At 31.4% G+C, this 22,170-nt stretch overlaps 2 protein-coding genes and 1 long non-coding RNA gene across 4 annotated transcripts; 1 reads left to right on the top strand and 2 right to left on the bottom strand.

The window, feature by feature from the left end:
- The first annotated feature begins 1,540 nt into the window (after positions 1-1,540).
- On the top strand, positions 1,541-8,675 carry LOC8274972 (pectin acetylesterase 12). Of its 2 annotated transcripts, XM_015715131.3 has the most exons (13): positions 1,541-1,666; positions 4,660-4,982; positions 5,815-5,897; positions 6,439-6,568; positions 6,663-6,736; positions 6,841-6,927; positions 7,009-7,133; positions 7,244-7,304; positions 7,389-7,442; positions 7,557-7,634; positions 7,804-7,909; positions 8,014-8,159; positions 8,276-8,675. In XM_015715131.3, exons 2-13 carry the CDS (start codon positions 4,778-4,780, stop codon positions 8,381-8,383), a joined length of 1,257 nt encoding a protein of 418 aa, XP_015570617.2. In that variant the 5' UTR covers positions 1,541-1,666; positions 4,660-4,777; the 3' UTR covers positions 8,384-8,675. The 2 variants fall into 2 exon arrangements, with proteins under 2 accessions (XP_015570617.2, XP_048225987.1); XM_048370030.1 differs by lacking the exon at positions 1,541-1,666 and having other exon boundaries at positions 4,525-4,982.
- Positions 8,676-13,454: 4,779 nt separating this feature from the next.
- Positions 13,455-15,653, bottom strand: LOC8274971 (transcription factor MYB61). Its single transcript, XM_015729152.3, has 3 exons — positions 15,276-15,653; positions 15,005-15,134; positions 13,455-14,871 (listed from the first exon to the last, which is right to left on the bottom strand). The coding sequence occupies exons 1-3, from the start codon at positions 15,406-15,408 to the stop codon at positions 13,800-13,802; spliced, it is 1,335 nt and encodes a 444-aa protein (XP_015584638.1). The 5' UTR covers positions 15,409-15,653; the 3' UTR covers positions 13,455-13,799.
- A 2,950-nt stretch (positions 15,654-18,603) lies between these two features.
- LOC125368658 lies at positions 18,604-19,723 on the bottom strand. Its single transcript, XR_007214367.1, has 2 exons — positions 19,184-19,723; positions 18,604-18,808 (listed from the first exon to the last, which is right to left on the bottom strand). It is a non-coding gene; the product is annotated as an uncharacterized LOC125368658 (long non-coding RNA).
- Between the last annotated feature and the right edge of the window lie 2,447 nt (positions 19,724-22,170).

The raw sequence follows: 22,170 nt of genomic DNA, 5'->3' as shown, positions 1-22,170 counted from the left end.
AAATTTGAGTGCTGTGTTCTTGCTTTGCTCCATGCATGTGATTGTTAATAATTACTTGTTTGACCACCACTTACTTTATTATGTTTTTTCTTTATCTGAATTTTCATTTTCCCGCCATTTTATTGACATTTGCCTCTTGCTGATTGGACTATAGCTGTATAGAATAATACAAATATGCTTCTCCACTTAAATTAAATTATTGTGAATTTTATCTATAACTAAAATAAAAACTATTATCAATTTTATGTGGACATGAGTTGGAAATTTCTTTTAAGAAATATTATCAGAAATAAATTATAACATACATGGATGTACATGACATTAAATAATAATCTAAGCATAATAATATTTGTAATTTAATTTTATTAAAAATAAAATAAATTTAACAACTGACTGTATTATACTATATTATAAAATTTTTAATGATATAATTAATTAACAATAATAAAAATAAAATTTTATTTCAATTTTTATTCTAATTAAATATTTTTATTTGATAAAATTTTATTATTATTAATAATATTTTAATTAAATTAAAAGAGACCTTTATCATCGTATTTATATATGTCAAAATCAATAACTACGTCTTCCATCGGATCTTTCCAGTACATATTTGCAAATGGATAGAGAAACACATTCAAAGAAGGAGATTAGAATTGGATTTTGGTGGGAATGTATGCTAACTTGTAACAAGGGATAGATATTAGATAGAAAGGATATTATGGGATGGGAGTTGCGTTTACGCAAAGGAGTCTTCTTTTGGACTTAATATAGTCAGAGTAGGAAGACACGCATATTCATCGCTCTTTCTTAACCCTAATTAATTTAGTTACAGCAATTCCAATTTGTTGGGTAACCTAACCATAAAGAAACTGGTCTTTTTAGGACATTCCAATCCTTCTTTTGTTACATTCTGGAAGGCTGTCTAATTAAATAAAATCAATCAAACATCTCTAAACTGCCTTTTGTCTTTTTATCTGTTAGAGCCCTAATGAAATTGATAGGAACTCAACAAAAAAATATTCGAAAATTAACAAACTGTCTCTGTTGCATTTTAATTAGAACCCTATTTTCATATTCATAATTTTCTATGTACTAAATGCTTCCAAACTAAATACATCGATAAGATTTGGGTTCATATATTATAATTTTCTGAAAACATATATTATATAGTGTTTGTGGTTTATTAAAAGAAAATATTAATTTAATACCTTCAATTGGATGATTAATTTATCACGCAATGCTGAAAATAAGGGTAAATGTTTCCCTAATATCCGATATCATGAATCTCGTATGCAATTTATTTTCTCAATTAAAAGAAGAAAAAAAGAAAGCTACTTCTCAATCCCATAGAATGGGGCTACAGATCGTGAAACGACAAATATGTGACGACCGACCCACTTGGAACAGAGGTTCCAAATTCTTGCAAAATTGCATTTCTTTTTTCAAAAGAAACAGAAATATACATGGGCAGTACAGTGGCACCAGTATATATACATAAATCAATCACAGCTTAATGGCACAAAAATAATTGGCCCTACTGTGTTGACAAGCTAACCCAAGCCCCAGGGAGCGAAAAGCTTATGGTCCCTATCCTAATTCCATCCCTCAATTATCAGTGCCCACCACAAACACACTCGTATACAGATTCTAATGTTTCTCTTTTGTAAGTATCTCAATGTCTCCTTCTTCTTCTTTCTTTCCAGCTTAGGATTTTGAAAAATAATAATATATATATGTTAAAGAAAATGACAATTCTTTAGGGTTAATTTTTTAAATATTGAAAAAATAACATGTTCATAAAACTCTTATTCATTTCATTGATTTCTTTAATAAGCTTTTCATGCGTTTTTGACAAATCTGGTTTTGGTTTTCAAAAAGCAATGGGAAATTGATCTCAAAATGCACCTGTCGGTGATTAATGAATAATAATATTTATTGGAAAAGCTTTTCGACGAACCATTTTTAACTCGAGAGATTCACCCACAAGGCCAAAAGAAATTAAAAAGCATTGCAGTCACAATAATTTGTCAATGTTAATAATTATCCTTTTCAGCCACTTCACTCCGGGGACCAATTTTATACATTTCACTGCTCTGCTAATGATAATTAGTAAACAATAATTAGAGAGAGATGGCAAAGCAAAAGGGTACTCAGGCATGCCAAGTTTAATCTTAATTAAAATCATGTGGACGGACACCCATTAATCTATATACAGTGAGCACGCAGCAGCACCATTATTATTATTAATGTTAATCACTGCAAAACCTTTTAAAATATGTTTGCATGCTGCAGATTTACACTACAAATTGGATACCTATAATACCAAATCAAGATACTCAACAAGGGAAAGTGTTTTAAAAGTGAAGACACACTAATAATAAATCACAATCATAATGTTAGATTTCCAAAATTAATAATAATTATTTTCCAAAAAAAAAAGATAGAGAAAATAGACACCACATTGTTTCGTGGATCTCACATCATTTGTGGGCATATTTAGTTTTTCTTATTCTAAAAAATAAATAAATAAATAAATAGAAAGATGGATCGGATTCTTCTGCAAAGAAGCATCATCGTCAACATTCAGCAAGTGGGTTTTTAAGGATAGTGTTGCCTCTTAATTAGAAGGTGCAGTGAAGATGTTAGAATATAATTAATTTAGTTAATAATCAATTTTTTTGGTGCGTCATGTCATGTCTGATATCACTTTTTGGACATTTTGTTTTAGGTATTGCTTAGTATAGAAGTTAGTTTCTGAATCCAATCATTTGAATGCTTGAGGATTGCATTCATAAGTATCAAAAGATAAAATGTGTGTTCCCTTGGTTTGCTAATTTAAGTAGATTTGTACTTTTCTTTTGTCTCAATCTTTCAAATGCATATACTTATATGTGTAACTCCAACCATAACCCATTTTCATTAATTTGGACCTTTAATATATATTGTTAATAATATTAACATTACTTTAAATTTTATAATTACTCTTTATTTTATGCACTAACTATCATAAAGAAAAAAAAAAGGAATCTTAAAAATAGATTTAATTTGACAGTTGATTGATGCATATTAGTAATATCTTAACTTCAAATTTATGTTCTTGCCCTTATAATAGGCGATTCAGGTGAGATCCAATATAGATCCAACTTTCTATTTACTCATGGGATTCGGGCGGTCTGTAAAGACCACCACGGCTTCTCTCTTCTCGAGAATCCATACATCACTTATCAAATAAAGAATTAAATAAGATTTTTTTATTATTATTTGGATATACATTAAAATCTTACTATAATAATACTCTATATAGAGATAACCTCTACATAGTGATAAAAAAATTACGTCTCAATTTAGATAAATTATAATAGGAATAAATTCTCTATTATAATAAATTATAAATCTTTTAAGTCATGTTTTAAAAAAAATTTCTCTATATAATAATATTTATATATATAATTTTAAAAAATATATGTTATATTATATTTTATTTTACTGTAGTATTATTGTTTCATCAGTTTTTTTATAATATAATAAAATATTGACGTATCTTATATATAATTTATATCGTTTTATCTATAAAATTGAATATTAAATCTAAAAAAAAAATATTAATATTTAAATCTCATTAAATTATAACATTTTCATAATTATAAATTTTATTTGATCCAAACTACAATATAAAAAGAGATTTTACTATAATACTAAGAAAATAAAAAATAAATCTACCTTTTCTATTATAGCCCTTTTAAATGGCTTTTATTGTTTCGTATTTAAATTAATTTTTTTTTTCACTTTACTTTTTTTTTTTCTAAATTTAAAAAATCAAAGAAGGAAAATTAATCTTATTTCCCCTTCCCTCCTCATTTCTATGAGACCAACCAAACAATTAATGTCCTAAAACTATATTAAGAAATAAAAAAATTAGGTTAAAAGTTGGAACTTTATTCATCAGTGAGAGCTAAATTATTTCACTGATCAGTTGTAAATTTCTAACAGAAAAAGAAAATAATAATTATGAGAAACAAATTCCCTAATACAAAACAATGATGAGAAAGGGGAAGAAAACCTATTAATGATAGAGGGAAAATATAGAATCAAAATCTGAGGTGGCCTCTCATAAGGTACAAATAAATAAATTATTATTTTTATAAAAGGAAGGAAAATATATATGAAAATGAAAAAGGAAGGAAATTTGGGTAATAAAGGCAGGAGATCTTATATAGGCAGTAACATCATTAATTTTTGCCGCTAAAGGCTCGTCACCACAAGTATTATATGACAGGTAAATCAACCTCAATAAAGACAGCTGGCGGTTGTCGTCAAAGGGTGCACCATAAACCCATAAAATCGACCACACAAAATAACTAAATCACATTATCATACGGTAACGAAACTGTGTTGGTAACACTAGATTTGCTAATTAACCTAAAATCTTTGTAAGATTCCAAACGTGTCCCAAGTTTTATATAAACCTTAAAAAGCCCGGCAAATTCTGTGCTTTGCAAAACAGCTCAACACACAGTCTCTCTCTCTCTCTCTCTCTGTCTTTTCTCTCTCTAAATTTTGTTTGTTTCTCTTTCTAGATTTCAGATTTCACTAATTTATTTCATCAGAGTTAGAGAAACTTTTCTATATTTAGCTTACTAGCTTAAATACATGCAGATTTGAAGAAAGTGCCACACTTTACTGATAATGCCAGCAAATTCTTGAGAGTGTTAAAGCCAAAGTTTAAAACTTTTTTCAAGATTTGAGAGAGAGAGAGAAAGAGAAAGAGATAAAAATGGGGAAGCTTTTGTGGGTTATGTTTGTTATGGTAAGTGTTATTGGGAAATGGGCAACTGGGTTGGAACTGAATGAGACTGAGCCAGAAATACTGTACACTGGAGTTGCCAGTGATGAAGGTTATTTTAATGAATCCTTGGTTTTTAATAATGCTTTGATGGTAGGACTTACTCTCATTCGAAGTGCTGGTGCTAGAGGAGCTGGTACGTAGTTCTACCTCTCATTGTTATAATTATGTTAAATCTTCATTTGTTTGTTTTTGGTACCTGTACTTTTTTCTTTTGCTGTGGATTTGATTCAATGTTTATAGAATAACGGATTACATCGTCACATCCTTTGAATAAATTTGCTGCTTGTTTCTGGGTTCTTATTTTTTAGATTTGTTTTTTTTTTTAAAATATTTTTGTTATTTTCAATAAAACAAAAGCAGAAATAGAGGGCCCTATTTGCAGAGAATTATTACTTTTTTTTTTTTCAAACGAAATTGATTTTTAAATCTGGGTAGATATTTATTACAGTATTGCAGCAAAGTTTCTTTGTTATTCCTTTCTGTCCAATCGTTTTGCCCTAAGTTGGCTCATTGGTAAGAGTGAGACATTTTGTTCTATTGATGTATTCTTTGTTGTTTTTTCTTTCACTTATTTCTTTCTTTTTCTTTTGGTAGTATTTTGTGTTATTTACTAAGTATAGCAGTTAATCCGAATTTTTGCATTAGTGTTTGTTCTATTTGATGATGCTATGCTTATACCTTCCCCATCTTCTTTACTTCATCGTCCTTCTCCGTCTCTCAGTTAGAAAGATGTGAACATGATGATTTTTAAATTATGATAAGCAGTCCCCAGTGTTCGTCTTTGTCAATAGGGACGTGAGATGTTTGATTTTTTATTTTTTTTGCAATTAGATTGGCTTAGTTAATGTTATTGTAAGTTTCTAGCAACAGTGACATGAGATATTTGATATTGTGTATACAATGAAGTTTGTCTTATGTGATATATTGTCATAATCAGCTATATACGTGGTTTTCAATCTCTACAGTTTGTTTGGATGGCACATTGCCTGGCTATCATTTGCATCGTGGATATGGTTCAGGAGCAAATAGCTGGCTCATTCAATTGGAGGTTTGTCTCTCATATTTAATACTAAAGCATCTCATATAATTTCTGTTTCTGGTTTAACATGATTCAAATGTCATGCCTGCGTTTCTTAATTGGGATTGAATTTCTCACAAGGATCGGGTACCCTGCTGTTAAGGATAAGATAACTAATGTATTTTTTAGTAATCTTTTGTCTTAATCTACACCAGCAAAGCCTTTGTGCCAATTGTTAACAATGTAAAGTAATGCAACTCGATAGCAGTGTCTTGTTTCCAGCCATTGGGTAGTTTTAGATCGATAACTATACAAAAAAATTGCGAGTGTTCATATACGATTTTTCTGCCTTTTGTAGTTGGATCAAGGAGTCTGAACTCTTCAAATTATGTTTTAGATGCAGTATTATAGCTTTAACCTCTCTCTTTAAAATCTACTGTCCTAAAACTAGTACAATTGTTTTTCGTTATGCAGCCCGTCTGCTTATTGAAGTGGTTGTGCAACTCTGATAGATCCTTTTCATTAACAATGTCCTGATTGAGAACATGACTTTGTAAAAAATCTTGTGTAGGGTGGAGGATGGTGTAATAACATTAGAAATTGTGTTTACCGCAAAAAAACTCGGCGTGGTTCATCGAAATACATGGAAAAGCAGTTGGCCTTTACGGGAATCCTAAGCAATAAGCCTCAAGAAAATCCTGGTCTAGTTTGATTCTCAATCTAAATGAAATTCTTTATCAAATTCTTGATTTTAGTCCTTAAGCTTTATTCATTGTATTTGGTTCTGTATTGCAGATTTTTTCAACTGGAACAGAGTAAAACTCCGTTACTGTGATGGTGCCTCTTTTTCTGGAGATAATGAAAATAAGGTGGGTATTGTATTGTGTCCTGAATCTACTCTTCCGCCATCTACATGATTTAGTTAGAAAATTCTAAACAACCATAGGATACAATCAAATGGCTATGCATGTAGGCTGCACAGCTGCAATTTAGAGGACAACGCATATGGTTAGCTGCAATGCAAGATTTAATGTCAAAGGGAATGCGTTATGCCAACCAGGTTAGATCTTTTTCAAGCTTTCAATCTCTTTTTTAACCTTCCCATTTTGAGTCTCTTATTTTTGTTGCTTCTGTACTTCAGGCTCTTCTTTCTGGGTGCTCTGCTGGGGGTTTGGCTTCTATTTTACATTGTGATGAATTTAGGAACTTATTTCCCAGAAGAACTAGAGTCAAGTGCCTGAGTGATGCTGGTTTATTCCTTGACGCGTAATGTCCGCTTACTTAGACATTCTGCTTTGTTTCTTTCACTAGTTGTGTTTATTTGTCGACTTACTTAGTATCTCAATTGCCCCTTGGCTCTTCTTTTTATATTCCAGAGTTGATGTTTCTGGTGGCCGCACCCTGAGGAATATGTACAGTGGTGTGGTGGGTTTGCAGGTAATATGAATAATAGAACTTTGTAACTGTTTTGATTAAATTTCTGGCACTGCATGCTTAAGTAGATTTTCATATTTATCACAGGGGGTACAGAATAACCTGCCTCGTATATGCACTAACCACCTTGATCCAACTTCGGTAATTTCTTCGTTTTCTTGTTTACTCTCATCTTTCTTATCTTTATTTTTCTCAGACATCATGCCCATGTAACTGTGTTATTCACTTTGCTTCTGTACTTTTCTCTTCTTCCAGTGCTTCTTCCCCCAGAACATAATCGGCAATGTAAAAACTCCATTGTTCATTCTTAATGCAGCCTACGATTCATGGCAGGTAGTTATCCTCTCCTTCATGGCATAGTCTATATATCTAAGGAGTCATATGTAGGAATGATTGCAAGAGAATAGTGCTGTAATGTATGACTAACAAAGAACATAATCTAACTTATTTGTGCGGAAAGACTTGAAAAGATTATTGACTCTTTTCTACCATGTGAAATCAGATACAATCAAGCTTAGCTCCACCATCTGCCGATCCCCATGGCTATTGGAATGAATGCAGAAAGAACCATGCAAAATGTTCTGCACCCCAGATCCAATTTCTGCAAGGTAATTTCATAAATAATAGAACTTTGACTTGCAAAATCTAGGAAACACAACAAATGAATTACGCATACTTAGCAGGGCATTACTTTCTTGTATCTTTGGAACAGGATTTAGAAATCAAATGCTGCGTGCAATAAGAGGCTTCTCGATGTCAAAACAAAATGGATTGTTTATAAATTCATGTTTTGCTCACTGCCAATCAGAGAGGCAGGATACATGGTTTGCCGATGATTCTCCTGTTATTGGAAATAAGGTATGCATATACCTTTCTTGCATTTCGACATCTGTCCATGTGCTTTACTAAAAATTGTTTTACAGTTAAGGAAAGTAAAGTATTGTAAAATCAAATTTCATGATTGAAATGTGCAGGCAGTTGCAATTGCTGTTGGAGATTGGTATTTTGATCGGTCAGGAGTGAAGCTGATCGATTGCCCCTATCCATGTGACAACACCTGCCACAATCTGGTTTTCAGATGAACCAAATTATTTAAGCAATAGGGTTAGCTTACATAGTCATCTTATTTAAAGTTCCCTGATATATCTTCCCATTATTATTGGAAAAGAAACTCTGCAATTCAATGAAAATTTACATAAGACAATAAGAACCAAGGTTGCTGAGAAATGCAAATTCATTGGCAAGCCTTAAAGCATTGTTGTAGCACTTCTTGTGCATAGCAAGTTGCAGTAGTTTTTTGTTGTCTTCAAAATATCAAATGGTATTCTATTTTATTCTATTTTCAGAGAAGTATGATAAATCACTTTTATTCTATTTTATTCTATTTATGATAAATCAATTTAAGTCCATGTTTTGTATGTTAGTGCTTATTGCTATCTTGTGTAGTGCCCAATTGACATTTTGTTTGAGGATTGAGGTAGGACAGCTCAGAATTTTGGACCGAACTGCCCACACCGACAGTATATGATCTTGATCACAGCTAGACAAAGAAGTCATTATCCAATGAAAGTGGAAAGAAGATGTGAAATAATTAATAACAAGTGTTTCATGTCATTCCTGTGACTGAGGTTGTGACTACCTTTTGGGTTCTGAGTAAACCTGTAAATCTTTCATTTGAGATCGGGTGGTCCAATCTTTAGGAGAGTCCTTAGTACAATGGAAAGTTTGGTCAATTTCTTGGTAGGTGCCATGGTGGCTTTTCAAGTTGCTATATCCCATTTATCCTTCAATAATGTCACAAGTATCTCTTCTCGATCTCTTTCTGGGTCCAATTTCTTAACATTTGCATGTTGAATTGCATTGTGTTCGAGACCTTCCAATAATTTCTGCAACTATGCAGCAGGTTGAGTTATTAACTTTGCTCAATTAGGTCGGCAATATTGGAAGTCCCCACAGTAACTTGATTCTGGACCCTCAAGCCTTGATTCATATTGTGACCAGTGGTGATCAAAAGATTGTATAATCTTCTTCTTCTTCTTCTAGTCTTCGAGTTCTGGTCTTAATATACAACTTTAATTAAGGTTTCAAGTTCTGGTCTTGAACATTCAATTCTATTAACTTTTGATATAGCATTTTAACATTAGTAAGAATCATGTTGTTTATATTTTAGATTAATTAGATTAATTTTGGATACATATAGATTAAAAAAAACTGCATATTGGATTAAAATGAAAATTCTTTGTAACTGATCACTATAAAAGAAAGAAAAAAAAAAGGTACTTCTGAAGTCCAAAATAAGTATATTCCAACTATTTTTATTACATAAAAAGCATTGTGCCATATTCATAGACATTAGGTATCACCCAAGATAAAGGCCATAAATACCAATAACTTGAATTATGATAATAAAGGACTCCACAACAATTTTCAATTTTCAAAAATTTCATTTGATCTTTTATTTTCCTTTTATAATAGGATCCTTAACCAGCATTTCTAGAAAGGGAGCTTAAACCTGTCACCCTAAGGTCTAAAAAGAGTCATGATCACTGAGTCATGTCCAGGTGATAAATTATCATTCATTTCAATTATATTATTTTTGTTACATTTTTCTGTTAATCATGCAAATTGCCATGTTCTCAACTCTCTTTCTTTCTTTTTTTTTTTTCAATCTAAAAACAAAAATTATAGTTCATATTTATTGGAACAAGTTGCTTGAATTCACATATATTGCAGATTTGAGAATCAGAAGCTCTGATTATAGTCTGAGATTCCTTAATCATTGGCTTTTTGATTAGTTATGATGAGATGCCTATTCTGGGAGTTAAAGTAATGTATTCCTTAGGGGTGCCAAAATGATTCTATGATTTCTCTATACAGTACAATAAGAATCAACATAAATCAACAATAATTTAGAAGGATAAGGGAAATATTAAATGTATCTTATCTACAGTTGATTTAGGGAATTTAGAAGGCCATTATCAATCATGTAAAATTGAAAAATACCCATTTTTCATTCTCAAATTATTTTCATGGCATTCATTTCTTATTTAAAAGATCTTCAAGTTCTAAAATCTGGGTGTCTCTTTTTTTTTTTTTTTTTTCTTTCTTTCCAATATTAAAAAAGGAATTGCTCTAACGAATTATACTGCAGAATTATGAAGTTAACAATAACAGGTTGATGTGTACACAAAGGCAAAGAACACAGACACCAGCACAAAAAGTTGAATGTGACACCACCACCCTTCTTTTGATGACATGTTAATTGATATATAATACCCTAATGCAAACTGGTTTTACAAAATTAGTCTAAACCATCAACTTGATTAAAAAGTTACATCTGACATTTATATCACTATCACAAAATCATTTGACCACATTTCACCCTTCTTTTCATTGCAAATGCTACTATATTTATATAAATATATTACCCATCAGCCTTTCTCTAATCTCTCCATCAGATCTTATTTGAAACTTGTGTCTTAGTCTTAATCACCTTGACTTAATGATCCCCTTGTATTATGCCAAGTTTATGAAATTCCTGACATACATATAAGAGTTCTTGATAATGCTATTTTGCGTATCTTAATCATTGTCATCGTCATCGCCATCATTGTTACGCTTATTGAAAAAGAAAGGGTGAAAAGAAAAATTAAGAAGTAAAGATTGTATTAGGGTTTTAATTTTCTATTGTAGGAAAGTCAGTTTAAAAATATAATTGGAATCAAAACTTTTGCCACCCCATTGTTGGCCGTCTAATTCACTTCCTGCCATTTCTCTATATATAAAACAATGGCTGTTTTGTGCTCTTTCTGCACCCATGATTGTAGGTCCCCAATAGAAAGACCCAATAATTTGTATCACATGTGTTTGAAGGGGTTTACGAATAAATAACTATAAAGAGTTTCTTGTAAAGAAAGAGAACTGAACTTTTTATTCTTTTCTTTTATTAATTTGAAGAAGGCTATTCGTTTGGTATGTCTGCACATGGACAAACATGAAGGTTCTTGTCGCATGCAAGAGAAAGAAATGGTAACCCACTAATTAATTTTTGATATGTACCATTAATATATTAGAATCTTGTTACGGGGAATTTTCATGATTTATAATTCTTTCTTTTTTCTTTTATTACTTATATTCTCTCAAATTTGAACTCGAGAATGATAATGATTCGAATATGAATTTAAACTCTTAACTGATTTTAATTTATAGGGTTAAATATATAAAAATATCTTGTGATTTTATCATTTTGGCAATTTTTAGTATGTGTATTTTTTTTTTCAAATAATAAAAAATATGTAATTACAAGTGATAAAAAAATATCTTACCTTTAAAAAGTTTCGATTTGCAAGAATCCAGTTACTTTTATTTCGATCGGCTATCATTATCACATTATTTGTATTTGATAACATGAATTTGTAGCTTGATAACTCATAATTCCAATATTTGACCATTAAATTGTAATTTTAAAGAAGTTATTGATTCGATATTTTCGATTTAATAGCTAAACAATGACATTTTGAGTTGCTAAATTCTAAATTTATATTATCAAACACGAAAAATATGATAATAATTGTTGATCGAAGCAAAGACGGCTAAATCCTTATCAATTAAAACTTTTTAACGATAAAAATATTTTTTTGTCAGGATTTGTAATTATATGTAACTTTTTATCTAAAAAAAATCACATACTGAAAATTATCAAATAATGAAAATAGAACATAATTTTATATGCCTACTCCTAATTTATAATTATGAAAAATAATTAGAGACATTTTCATGCAATGGTAATTATAAGGGTGACCATAAAAGCATCCACTCAATGCACATGAAGTCAGAACAGTAAAAAACAAAGCCAGTAAATGATGGCAAACAAGAAACAACAATGTGACAGTATTTATTGAACAAAAGAAAATAAATATGTTGCCCGAGATACTACTCACACACTGCATCTCTTTGGTATGTACCTAACCAAGAACTCTCACTCTTAAGAGTAATTATATTTCACTAAAAAATTAACAGATGAAACATAGAAGACACATAGTGGCTTTCATTTCACTTTCTCCTGCTGAATATACACTGCATAATCCTCTTGGCTTTTGCAAGAAAATACTAAAATTCCTCTGTTAAAGTTTCACCATCAAAAGATGCCCATATTGGAGGGACCCCTTTTACTATTCTTCACAGAAGAAGTAAAAGAACAGGCCCACATCAAGGACATTGCAGAAAAATGTCCTAATAAGATCAACGGTCAGGATTCCTTTTCGTAACTTATATAATTCAATACTGTACATTTTTTCTTTTTCAAAAAAATTCACCCTCGTTGCCCTAAAAAAGATAGTGTTTAATTGGCAGTTTGTTGCTTCAACCATTGCCCTTCTGAGATAATGTCAGTACCCTCAAGAGCTTTGCAAGAAGGAAAAAACGTATGACCCTTATCAGACTGAAAGTCACATACACAAGTTCTATCGACTGACTAGAACTGGACTTAGTTTTTTATTTTTATTTTTTTTAAAACTCTTCATCTCATACAATACGACAGTGGACACTCCACTACTGGTCTATTAGTTGAATTATTCTCACTTTGATTATTTAATTTACTATGCAATAATAATAATAAGCATGTGAAGAAACCTTTTGGATATGGAGGAGGTAATATAATCCAGAGAAGGACAACTATAATTTTCTTGTCTTCAACGGTTGTCTCTTGAAGGAAAATGGGAAATGACTTAAAGAAGGCTGTCAAAAAAGTGAAACCATATATATCTCTAGGAGACAGTGATAGACACCCATTTAAGAATAATGGTCCCTTGAGTTTTGCATTATACAAAAGCATATACATGTTATTGAAATTTTTATTAGTAATTCTGAAAAGGATATGAATACAGAAAAGGATGGATAGATGGTACTGAAGCTAATATGGATTCCAGAAAACTAAAAGATACTCTCGTATCTTTTTGTTGCTGAAATAGTCAAAAATCCTTGCAGAATTTTCAATTCGGAAAAGGCGAAGGAATGGCGGAGATTATTGTTAAATTCTATTCTGAATTGAATAATATATATAGAGCTGATCGCATCAGCAGCAGCAGCGGTTCTTAGCAGTTAAATAAGTATTAGTTTATAATAAAGCGAATTTCTTTTCGCTTAGGATTAAAATTAAAAAGAAAATAATTGTATTAAACCATATGAATGGAAAAGAAAAAGAACCCGTATCTGAATGAGCCTTATTCAGAAATGCTACAGTGTTTAATGGCCAAAATAACATATAACAGTCTATAATTTGGCTCAAATCACAAATATTTAGTAACAAAAGGCTCAACTGTTTTTGTATCAGACACATTTACAAAACTCAAAAGAAAAATTCTATAGCACACACCTGTAGAAGAAAGAGGACATTTTTTTTTTCTTTTGTTTTTCTTGCCAATCCGTCCCTCAAACTGAAAAAGAACAAAAAGAAGACTTTAATTGAATTAGGCTCTGCACATGTTAATTAAACACAACCTAAAGAGTTTGTCCAAAAGCGACTGCAAGTCTTTGCAGATCCTTTGTGTAGATATCTGATGGCTGTAAAGCTTGTTGATGATGATGATTATTATTTTGTTGCCAACTAGTGCTCGACCCTTGTGTTATGAAGTGTGTTTCAGGTTTAACTTCATTGCTGTACATAGGTTGAGATGTTTGGTTCTGTATTGCAGTTCCAAGAAAAAATGGAGTACTACTTAAGTATTCAGACCATTTGATCTCTTCTGCATCATTCTCGAGCGAGCGAAGATGAGCTTCTTGGCTGGATTTTCCACAATCGGCTAGCCCCCAAGAAAAGGAAGTGTTGTTTTCGAAGAAGGAACTGTTGTTCTGAAGCTCAATACTACTAGTGCTTCCATTACTGCTACTGCCGTTATTGTTACTGAAGCTACTAGCTTCCCAACTTTGAACTCCATTCACATCACAAGAATGATTTTCTGATGGAAGACTAACTGAAGGCTTTACACGAATAGGAGTTTGAAAGATTGAGCTTGATATGGATGGAAGAATATTTTGTGTGGAATTGAACTCGGAAATCATTTCAGAAGAAGAGGAATTTGGATTAAAGCAGATGGTAGAATCTGGATTGACAGACGAAAGACTTATATTAGGCCTGTAATTCAGTTTCTGGAAAGGAAAATACCCCACCAAATCAGATGGCCTGCAACTGGTAGTTGTGGAGCTTTCATGAGAAGTAGCATTAGCAAATCTATCCAAGAAGAATTCTTGAGTTGGTGGAGTTGGTGTCAAGTTGCTGCTGCTATCATTATTAGAGGTCATCTTTGTACTGGAAGAAATAGCAGTAGATGGTTTTGAATTTGCTACTGCTGCTGCTTCAATCAGGTTCAGTTCATTAGACACAAGAGATGATTTCTCTATATTCTTACAACTTGAATTCTGCTTCTCCTTATCACTCTCAACCTCAGAAAGAGGTTTATGAGTATTTGGGTCAATGCCTCTTTGCCTCAGCTTCTTTTTAATACAAGAATTCCATAAATTCTTTATCTCGTTATCAGTTCTTCCTGGCAACTGTGCTGCAATCTGAGACCATCTGATATAAAACAAGCAGCAAATAACCAAGAAATTGCAACAATTTATTATCAATATAAGCTTAATATAAGGAAAAAAAAATGAAACAATAAATCTTTAAACAACAACAAAAGAAAAAGAACAAGATTATATACCTGTTGCCAAGAACTGCATGGAGTTCAATGATCAAGTTCTCTTCTTGCTGTGAAAATGCTCCTCTCTTCAAATCAGGCCTTAAGTAATTAATCCACCTTAACCTGCAACTTTTTCCACACCTTTGCAACCCTGCCGATATATACACAACATGCAACAATCATTAAGTAAAAAGATAGGGAAGAGGCATATATAGTACAAATCCTGACAACCTTTGTTGCATTATGTATTGTACTAGCGGAAAAAAAGGACTTCAAAAAGAAGTGTATAAACCTGCTAGTTTTGGGACAGAGCTCCAACAGCCATGTCCATGCTTAGTAATATAATTGAGTAACTTCTCATCTTCTTCAGGTGACCACAACCCTTTTCTTAACTTCTGTTTGTAACAGCAAGAATGCCTACCCATGTGTGGATATCCAACTAAAGAAAAGAAGAAAAAAAAACCTGCTGCAATGCTGGCAAGATCAAGAGAGAACTTTTCAAAAGTGGCAAGTTTTTTTGTGTCAGCAACAGAAGAGCACAGGCTTTGAAAATGGATTCTTGGAAGAGTGAGAAAGAGAGAGAGAGATAATGATAAGGAGGTTGAGAAAATGAAGTGGCAGCTTGGTAGGGAATCAATATTAATAGGAGAAACCTCAAGGAGAAAAGTCACATTCAAGAAGGTGATTGAAGATTGTGGATTCAAATTTTATACATGATTTTCCAAGTTATGCAAAAGAGAAATATATTTTCTTTTCCTCCTTCTTTAGTCACTAAATCCATGTCAGCAATATGGGGGACCACCAAAAAGGGGCTCCATCATCCCAATGGACGGCTCTGATGAAAACACATGAAAGAAGAGAATGCATTTGCCAATAATTTTGAGTTTGTGTCAAATTTTTGAGAATTTATGATTATGGTACTAATGGTGGGGACTATCGTTGGCAGATATTTCATTGATGGAATCACTCAACTAGTAAAATTGCTACACTCAGGAACTGAAGTAAAAAATGGTTTTAGTGACGCAGAGAAGCCAACATCAGACAAATATAACAATCAAAACATATAGTATGTTTATTTATTTATTTAATGATTTTTGCAAATAGGATATTATAAAAATTAGGAACTTTTTAAAGTTGGTATTGAGTTTTAAGCAATACCCATTTCTGAACCAAGTCTACCCTAAGATTCCTAATACAAAATCAGTCACAAGAATTTAGAAATGGATAGAATTTTTGTAAACAAGAAATGCCCAGAATTAGTTAAGACAAGCAAATTTAGTACACTGCATTAAATTGGTGATAGCAGCAGCAGAAGCTATATCTGAATACCTTTTGGAGTCTTGTTTTATATGTGGAAAAATACTGAATTCTCTGCTACCCTCTCTTTTAATAATCTTCCTTGATTAGCTCTATCTAGCTGTTTCTGCTTCGTGTACCTTTCGGTCTTATATTCATCCTTCTCTTCTTTTCTGCTTTTTGGGTAATTTTCCAATATTCAGGACTGTTCTGCGAGGTTCATAATTAAGATGCAGTGGTCATATTATAGAATTTAGGGTATCCCCCTTTCTCTAAGAAAACCCTCCAAATTGTACAATTTATTTTCCAGTAGCATTTAGATTGAGGTATCAAATTTAAGAATGCAGAAAGTGTCGAGTTTGAAATTCTGATTAGTTAAATGAATTCCAAATGAGGTTTGAAACCTCAAATTCACAACTTAAGAGATGATTTAAGTTACTACTCAGTCAAAAGTTCATTGGAATTTAGAGTTTTATCTCCATCCATGAACTTGATTACATCTATCATAATTGAAACCAAAAAACAAAATTCAAGCAATTTAATTAAATAGAAAGATATGTTCCTCATTTATTTTCTGACTTGCACAAGTGCTATGATTGTGTACAAGAAGGTAAAGTCAAAATAATATCAGGAAGTAAAGTAGTGTATATGTAAAGACGACAATTGCAATAATGTAGTTGTCCTCTTTCTCTATACATATATATATGAGCAATGTATTTCTGATACTTGAATGAAGACAAATTCTGATGAATTATTACAAGTTACTGGCATATACCCTAATATGACATTATTTAATTTAATTGTACACAACAGCCATATCTGTATTTGAACTTTCTTGAGGCTATGGATTTATTGCACAACCCCATTCTTGAAATGTCTACAAAGACAGACCATAAGGCAATTGCTGAGATGTATATATTATACATTAAGAGGAGATAATTAAATTCATTGGATGGAACATATAATATCCCAAAGTCTTATTAATATTGTATTATATATTCATTATCATTATTAATATTACATGTAAAGCAGAAAAGGACAAAATTGACAAGTAATTAAGGAATAAGTATATAGCTAAAATTAAAAGTTTTACAAAATAAAATAAAAAGAAATCAAGAACTCAGATGATTACATATCTTGAATGTAGTTGTTAGGAGAGCTTAATAATATTTATAGTTTTAATTATTTAATTGTCTGTATGCATGGATGACAATATATTCTTGGAGAAGGTATGCATGTGGGCATATATAAACACAAAGTATAATTGGAAGAAAATAATAATAATAATAATAAATATAAATATAAAAGGGTTATAGTTTTTTTTTTTTTTTAATTATCTTCCTTAAAACACGTTTAAGACTTTGGAGAAAGAACCTTCAATAATAACAACAATAATGAAGAGTTAAACAATAATAAATCTTAATTTGATAGCCTGTCTGCTTGTTCTTAACATAACGAACCTTCTTCCTTTCTCCTCCCCTTGACCTAATGCCAATGTCTTAATTCAGACATCAAAATTGGATAATTAATATAATAATAATAAAAAGAGATGCCTGTAATCTCCATACCTCATTATGCGGTCGTACGCTTATCTTATGAGCTGTTTTTTGAAGTCAACTATGCCTCTTTCCATTTTTATTCTTAATTCTTCTTTTCACCTTTACCCATTTCAGTTTTTTTTTTTTTTTTTTTTTCAATTTTAACTTCCATACTGTTATTTTTTGTACGTTAATTTTATTTTTTTAATTTTATCAGAGATTTAATAATCGTAATTGTGATAAATTATGAATATGAAGCCATTTTGTGATTCATACACACCAACCATGCATGCCATTTTGGGTGGCTAAGTTTTTTAATTAATAAATTGAGTTGTTTATGATTATAAACTATTGTTTACTCTAGCTTTTGATGATAAGATGCCCTCTTTGTTTATTTCTTTCAATTCAAACTTTTGTTGCTTCAGTTCTAGGGAATGAATCAATGTCCTTGAATGATTAATTAATTTCCACTAAAAAGAAAATTAAATTCAACTTTATTTGCTTTCACGAGGCACTTAACTGTTCCATTACCTCTACTTCTTAATGTTCTTTTTTGCTGTATGTTTATGAAGTCAGCTTTTCTCTGTTATAACAATCTTTCTCAAAGATTTGAAACCAAAAAATAAAAATAAAAAATTCTCCCTGTTAATCCTAAATACTGCATATATAATTCCTTTCCAAAATCTCTCACTAGGCTCAAATATATATATATGGTTTTACATTTGTTAAGTATAATTTCCACAAAAATATTCGTCGGTGACCGACGAAGACAGGGGGAAAAAGAAAGATATTAATATATGTTCGCTAATAACTGCAGCCATACAATGCTTAAACAACAAATCTAATCCAAATCAGCTCTAAAACCATTTGATGTGTGTTTTTGTCACATAATATTGCTAATGAGTTGGGTTTCCTTCAAGGAGATGGATAAACTATTGATCTGAAACACTTGAAAAATGGTGGCCATGTTGGTCCCCTCAGAATTCATCTGCTGTAAGAACACATTTATTAGGAACCACTAAGGAATTGTTTTGTGGGACTTCACTAATTAGGATATGTGACAGCAAACTATATTTGTAGGGCCTTGAGACCATCAATAACTTGGATTGTCTTCGGAGTTGAAAAGCAAAAGAAAGAACCTTTGATCTGAACAAAAGGGTTAATCTGCAAGAAGAAAAAGAAAAAGAAAAAGAAAAAAAAAGGTGTTTCCTGATAAAGGTTCCTCTGTTTTGTGAACCGTGTTATGTATTGGATTGTGCAATTAAATAAGTAACTCAGTAAAATCATATTAGAACATAACATAAGTATGAATATGGATAAGATATAATTACATCAGTAAGTGATCAAATGAAATAGAAGTTCTCACTTGGGGAATTTGCTCGAGTTGCTGCCAACTTTAGAGTTTATGAGTTCTGCAGAAAGAAGTCTTGCGTCATTAAGACCTGTCTCTTTGAATTTGAAGCCACATGCAGGGTTCGAGGTTCATCATCAAGTGTGAAGTTTGAATAATAAATCATAATTCAAAACAAGGTGTAAATCATAATTACATCTTTGTAAGACAAAAATAGACATAATTAGGGAAGCATAATGGCCTACTTAAGTGTGTATTATTGATGGGAAGTATGTGAATCGAGATTCATGAACAGCAAAGATAAGGAAGATAACAATCCAATGGTCATTTTTTTAAATTTGAGGGGGACATAATCGATATGCCCTTGAAACTAGAGAACCCTTTTTCCATTATCCTTAAAGGCATCTCTTCCTAAGTTGATTCTTAGACAGACAACTAATTGACAAGAAAGAGCAACTATTACTCTTAAAATAGTGGCATCACACTCATGTTCTAAGTCCTTTTCCACTATAATTATCAACAATATAATCTTTTCTGGAAGATTAATAGTTGGAACTGGCATTATTTGTTGCTTTACCCACAAAATTAACCCTTTCTGCAGTTAGGCTACACCCTTAAATCACTACTGCAGATTTTCTCTCCTTCTTTCTTTCTTTTTAGTTTTTCCCTCTGCTTACAAGTTATCAAACGCCATACATGCTATGCTATTCCTGCCAAAGGATGTCATGCCTACAAGTTAGCAAGAAAGGATGTAGCCACCAGAGCACACCTAGATAGGGCTGGCAACTTTATACGCCTAGCAGTTAAATAATATAAAATTACATATAATTCATGAATTTTAATTTTGAATCAATTATGCGCGCCTCCGATATAATTTTGTTCTTTAAATTAAATTAGTACCCTTATTAATTTAGGGTCACTCATCATACAATGTTGGAAGATATTACAATAGTCACGTAGCTATTTACAATACCGCAATGACATTTTATAATGCCAAGCAGTTATACGAAACATTTCTACTGCGCTCATTTTCAATTAATCACAGTATCAATCACTGATAAAAAATAGATGGTGTAAATTATTTACATCGAAAACAAAATAATTCATTTATGACATGAAACAAATTAAGTTTAAATGAATTAACCGTCGAAACCTATATTTTAATAACTAGATTTCAGAGGCGATGAGTTTATTACAGGACTATGAAAAGCAGTTCAAATGGGTGAAACTCCCAGGTCAATTAACTAACTTCCTGCTTACAAAGTCTTGGTGGGAGTTAAATATGGATAGCATTCCTGTATTGGCAAGGGATTTCTGGTGGATTGAACTCAAGTCATATGGGCCGGGGCTAAACCCCAACTTACCTGTGACAGTATTTACTAATTTTAAATAATTAAATATTAAAATATTTTTATATATTCATTATTTGGAGAAAAGTTTTATTATTAGGGCATCAGTAAGGTAAGTGGGGAGTTGATAGAATTTGTAAGAAACATCTCACATTGTGTTGCCTAGGCAAGTGAAACGTAATAGGATTGAATAAATAGGGGGAGGGGTCCTCGTGAGATGACCTTAATGTATTATTATCATTCTTGATTGGCCCATTAACAAACATAAGCACATGGATATCTAATAAGTTTTCAGTTAACTCATAACTAAACTTGCCTCAACTTTTGTCTTGTCAAAGCAACAAATGATGATGACTGAAATTATATGAACGTCTTTATCATCCCATTTGCTTAATTACCATAAATAGAACCTTATTATCTCATTAATAATCATTGTTTAGCTTATTCTTTATTACTATATTTCTTTCTATATGGCCCTGATTTTCTATTTTTCTTTTTATCATAGTTTCATAAATATACATTAAAAGCAGTTTGCAAGTAATTTTAACTAGATAAACAGATTATATATAAAAAAAAAAAAAACTTATGCTGTTACACTTTTAAATCAATTAAATATTTCGTCATTTATTCTTTTAGTTTTTTTTTTTTTTTGATATTTCGTGTGAAACCCACATTACATAAACATAATGATAATGAATTTCTTTTAGTACTTTAGTATTCTATTACTTCAATTTTACATAATGTTATATATATTTAATATGAGTCATCACTAAAATATAAATTTACATGTGGCGTTTAACAATATATTAAAATACCAAAAAAAAAATAGTTTTAATTGTCAAGTATAAAAGCAGTAAATCATAGGATGTTTTTCTAAATTGCAGAAAGTATTTGCAATTAACAGTACACAAGGAAAAGTTTTCAGAGATTAATATAATGGAAATTGACTTTAATTAGAAGGCAACATCAATGATAAAGGAGAAAAAAAAAAAGGGCTTAAGGGGCCTTTAATCCTATCAATTATTAAAAAAGAAAGAGCTTTGTGTCTGTCTGGTTGAAATTGTCTCCATAGTTTATGCTATAATGACATGTTTGCTTTAGCCATATAGTGGGAAATGATAGTCAACTTTCTTGCCACATTTACATGATTACTCTTTTTCTTTCTTTCTTTCTTGTTTCTTTTCCTGAGAAAAAACCCAACAAAAGAAAAATAAAAACTGCTAGACATGTCAGTGGGGTGGATCTTATCAGAGAGGATTATGTGTCTCAAAATGGAGTGATTGAGGAACTTTTGTGTGTCCAGTCTCCACAAAGAGCTTTGCCACAGAACAGATTTTCTGATCAAAAGTTTGTGTCTAATCAAAGCTGTACAAACATAGGAACATACAAAGAAATGCTCACTGCCTCTCCACTCCAGTATCCAATCCATCATTTCTTCTAGTTCTAGGCCTAGCTTGATTGTCTCTTTCTGATCTCTTTCCCTTTTAACACTGTGCTGTTGGATCAATTCAAGGGCCCATACCTCAAACTGGACATACCACTCACATCTATTCTTTAAGATGGACAAGGTAATTAAATCTCATGGTTTAGTAGATTCAACATGAAAAATTATCATTTTAATGGCCCAGCATTATCATTGGATTCAAGGCTTCC

Source organism: Ricinus communis, chromosome 10, assembly GCF_019578655.1.
Source record: "Ricinus communis isolate WT05 ecotype wild-type chromosome 10, ASM1957865v1, whole genome shotgun sequence".
In the NCBI taxonomy this organism is placed as follows: Eukaryota; Viridiplantae; Streptophyta; class Magnoliopsida; order Malpighiales; family Euphorbiaceae; genus Ricinus; species Ricinus communis.
The sequence above is the reverse complement of the archived record's forward strand: the minus strand, read 5'-3'. Positions and strand labels throughout refer to the sequence as shown.

What these genes read in the sequence shown, in the direction of transcription:
- LOC8274971 (XM_015729152.3), bottom strand. Translation starts at nt 15,408, where the DNA reads ATGGGTAGGCATTCTTGCTGTTACAAACAGAAGTTAAGAAAAGGGTTG. An exon ending in CTCTGTCCCAAAACTAGCAG is followed by an intron (nt 15,135 to 15,275) that starts GTTTATACACTT and finishes ATATATCGGCAG; the next exon opens with GGTTGCAAAGGTGTGGAAAA. An exon ending in CATGCAGTTCTTGGCAACAG is followed by an intron (nt 14,872 to 15,004) that starts GTATATAATCTT and finishes GTTTTATATCAG; the next exon opens with ATGGTCTCAGATTGCAGCAC.
- LOC8274972 (XM_015715131.3), top strand. Translation starts at nt 4,778, where the DNA reads ATGGGGAAGCTTTTGTGGGTTATGTTTGTTATGGTAAGTGTTATTGGG. An exon ending in CTGGAGATAATGAAAATAAG is followed by an intron (nt 6,737 to 6,840) that starts GTGGGTATTGTA and finishes CTATGCATGTAG; the next exon opens with GCTGCACAGCTGCAATTTAG. An exon ending in CTCCTGTTATTGGAAATAAG is followed by an intron (nt 8,160 to 8,275) that starts GTATGCATATAC and finishes TGAAATGTGCAG; the next exon opens with GCAGTTGCAATTGCTGTTGG.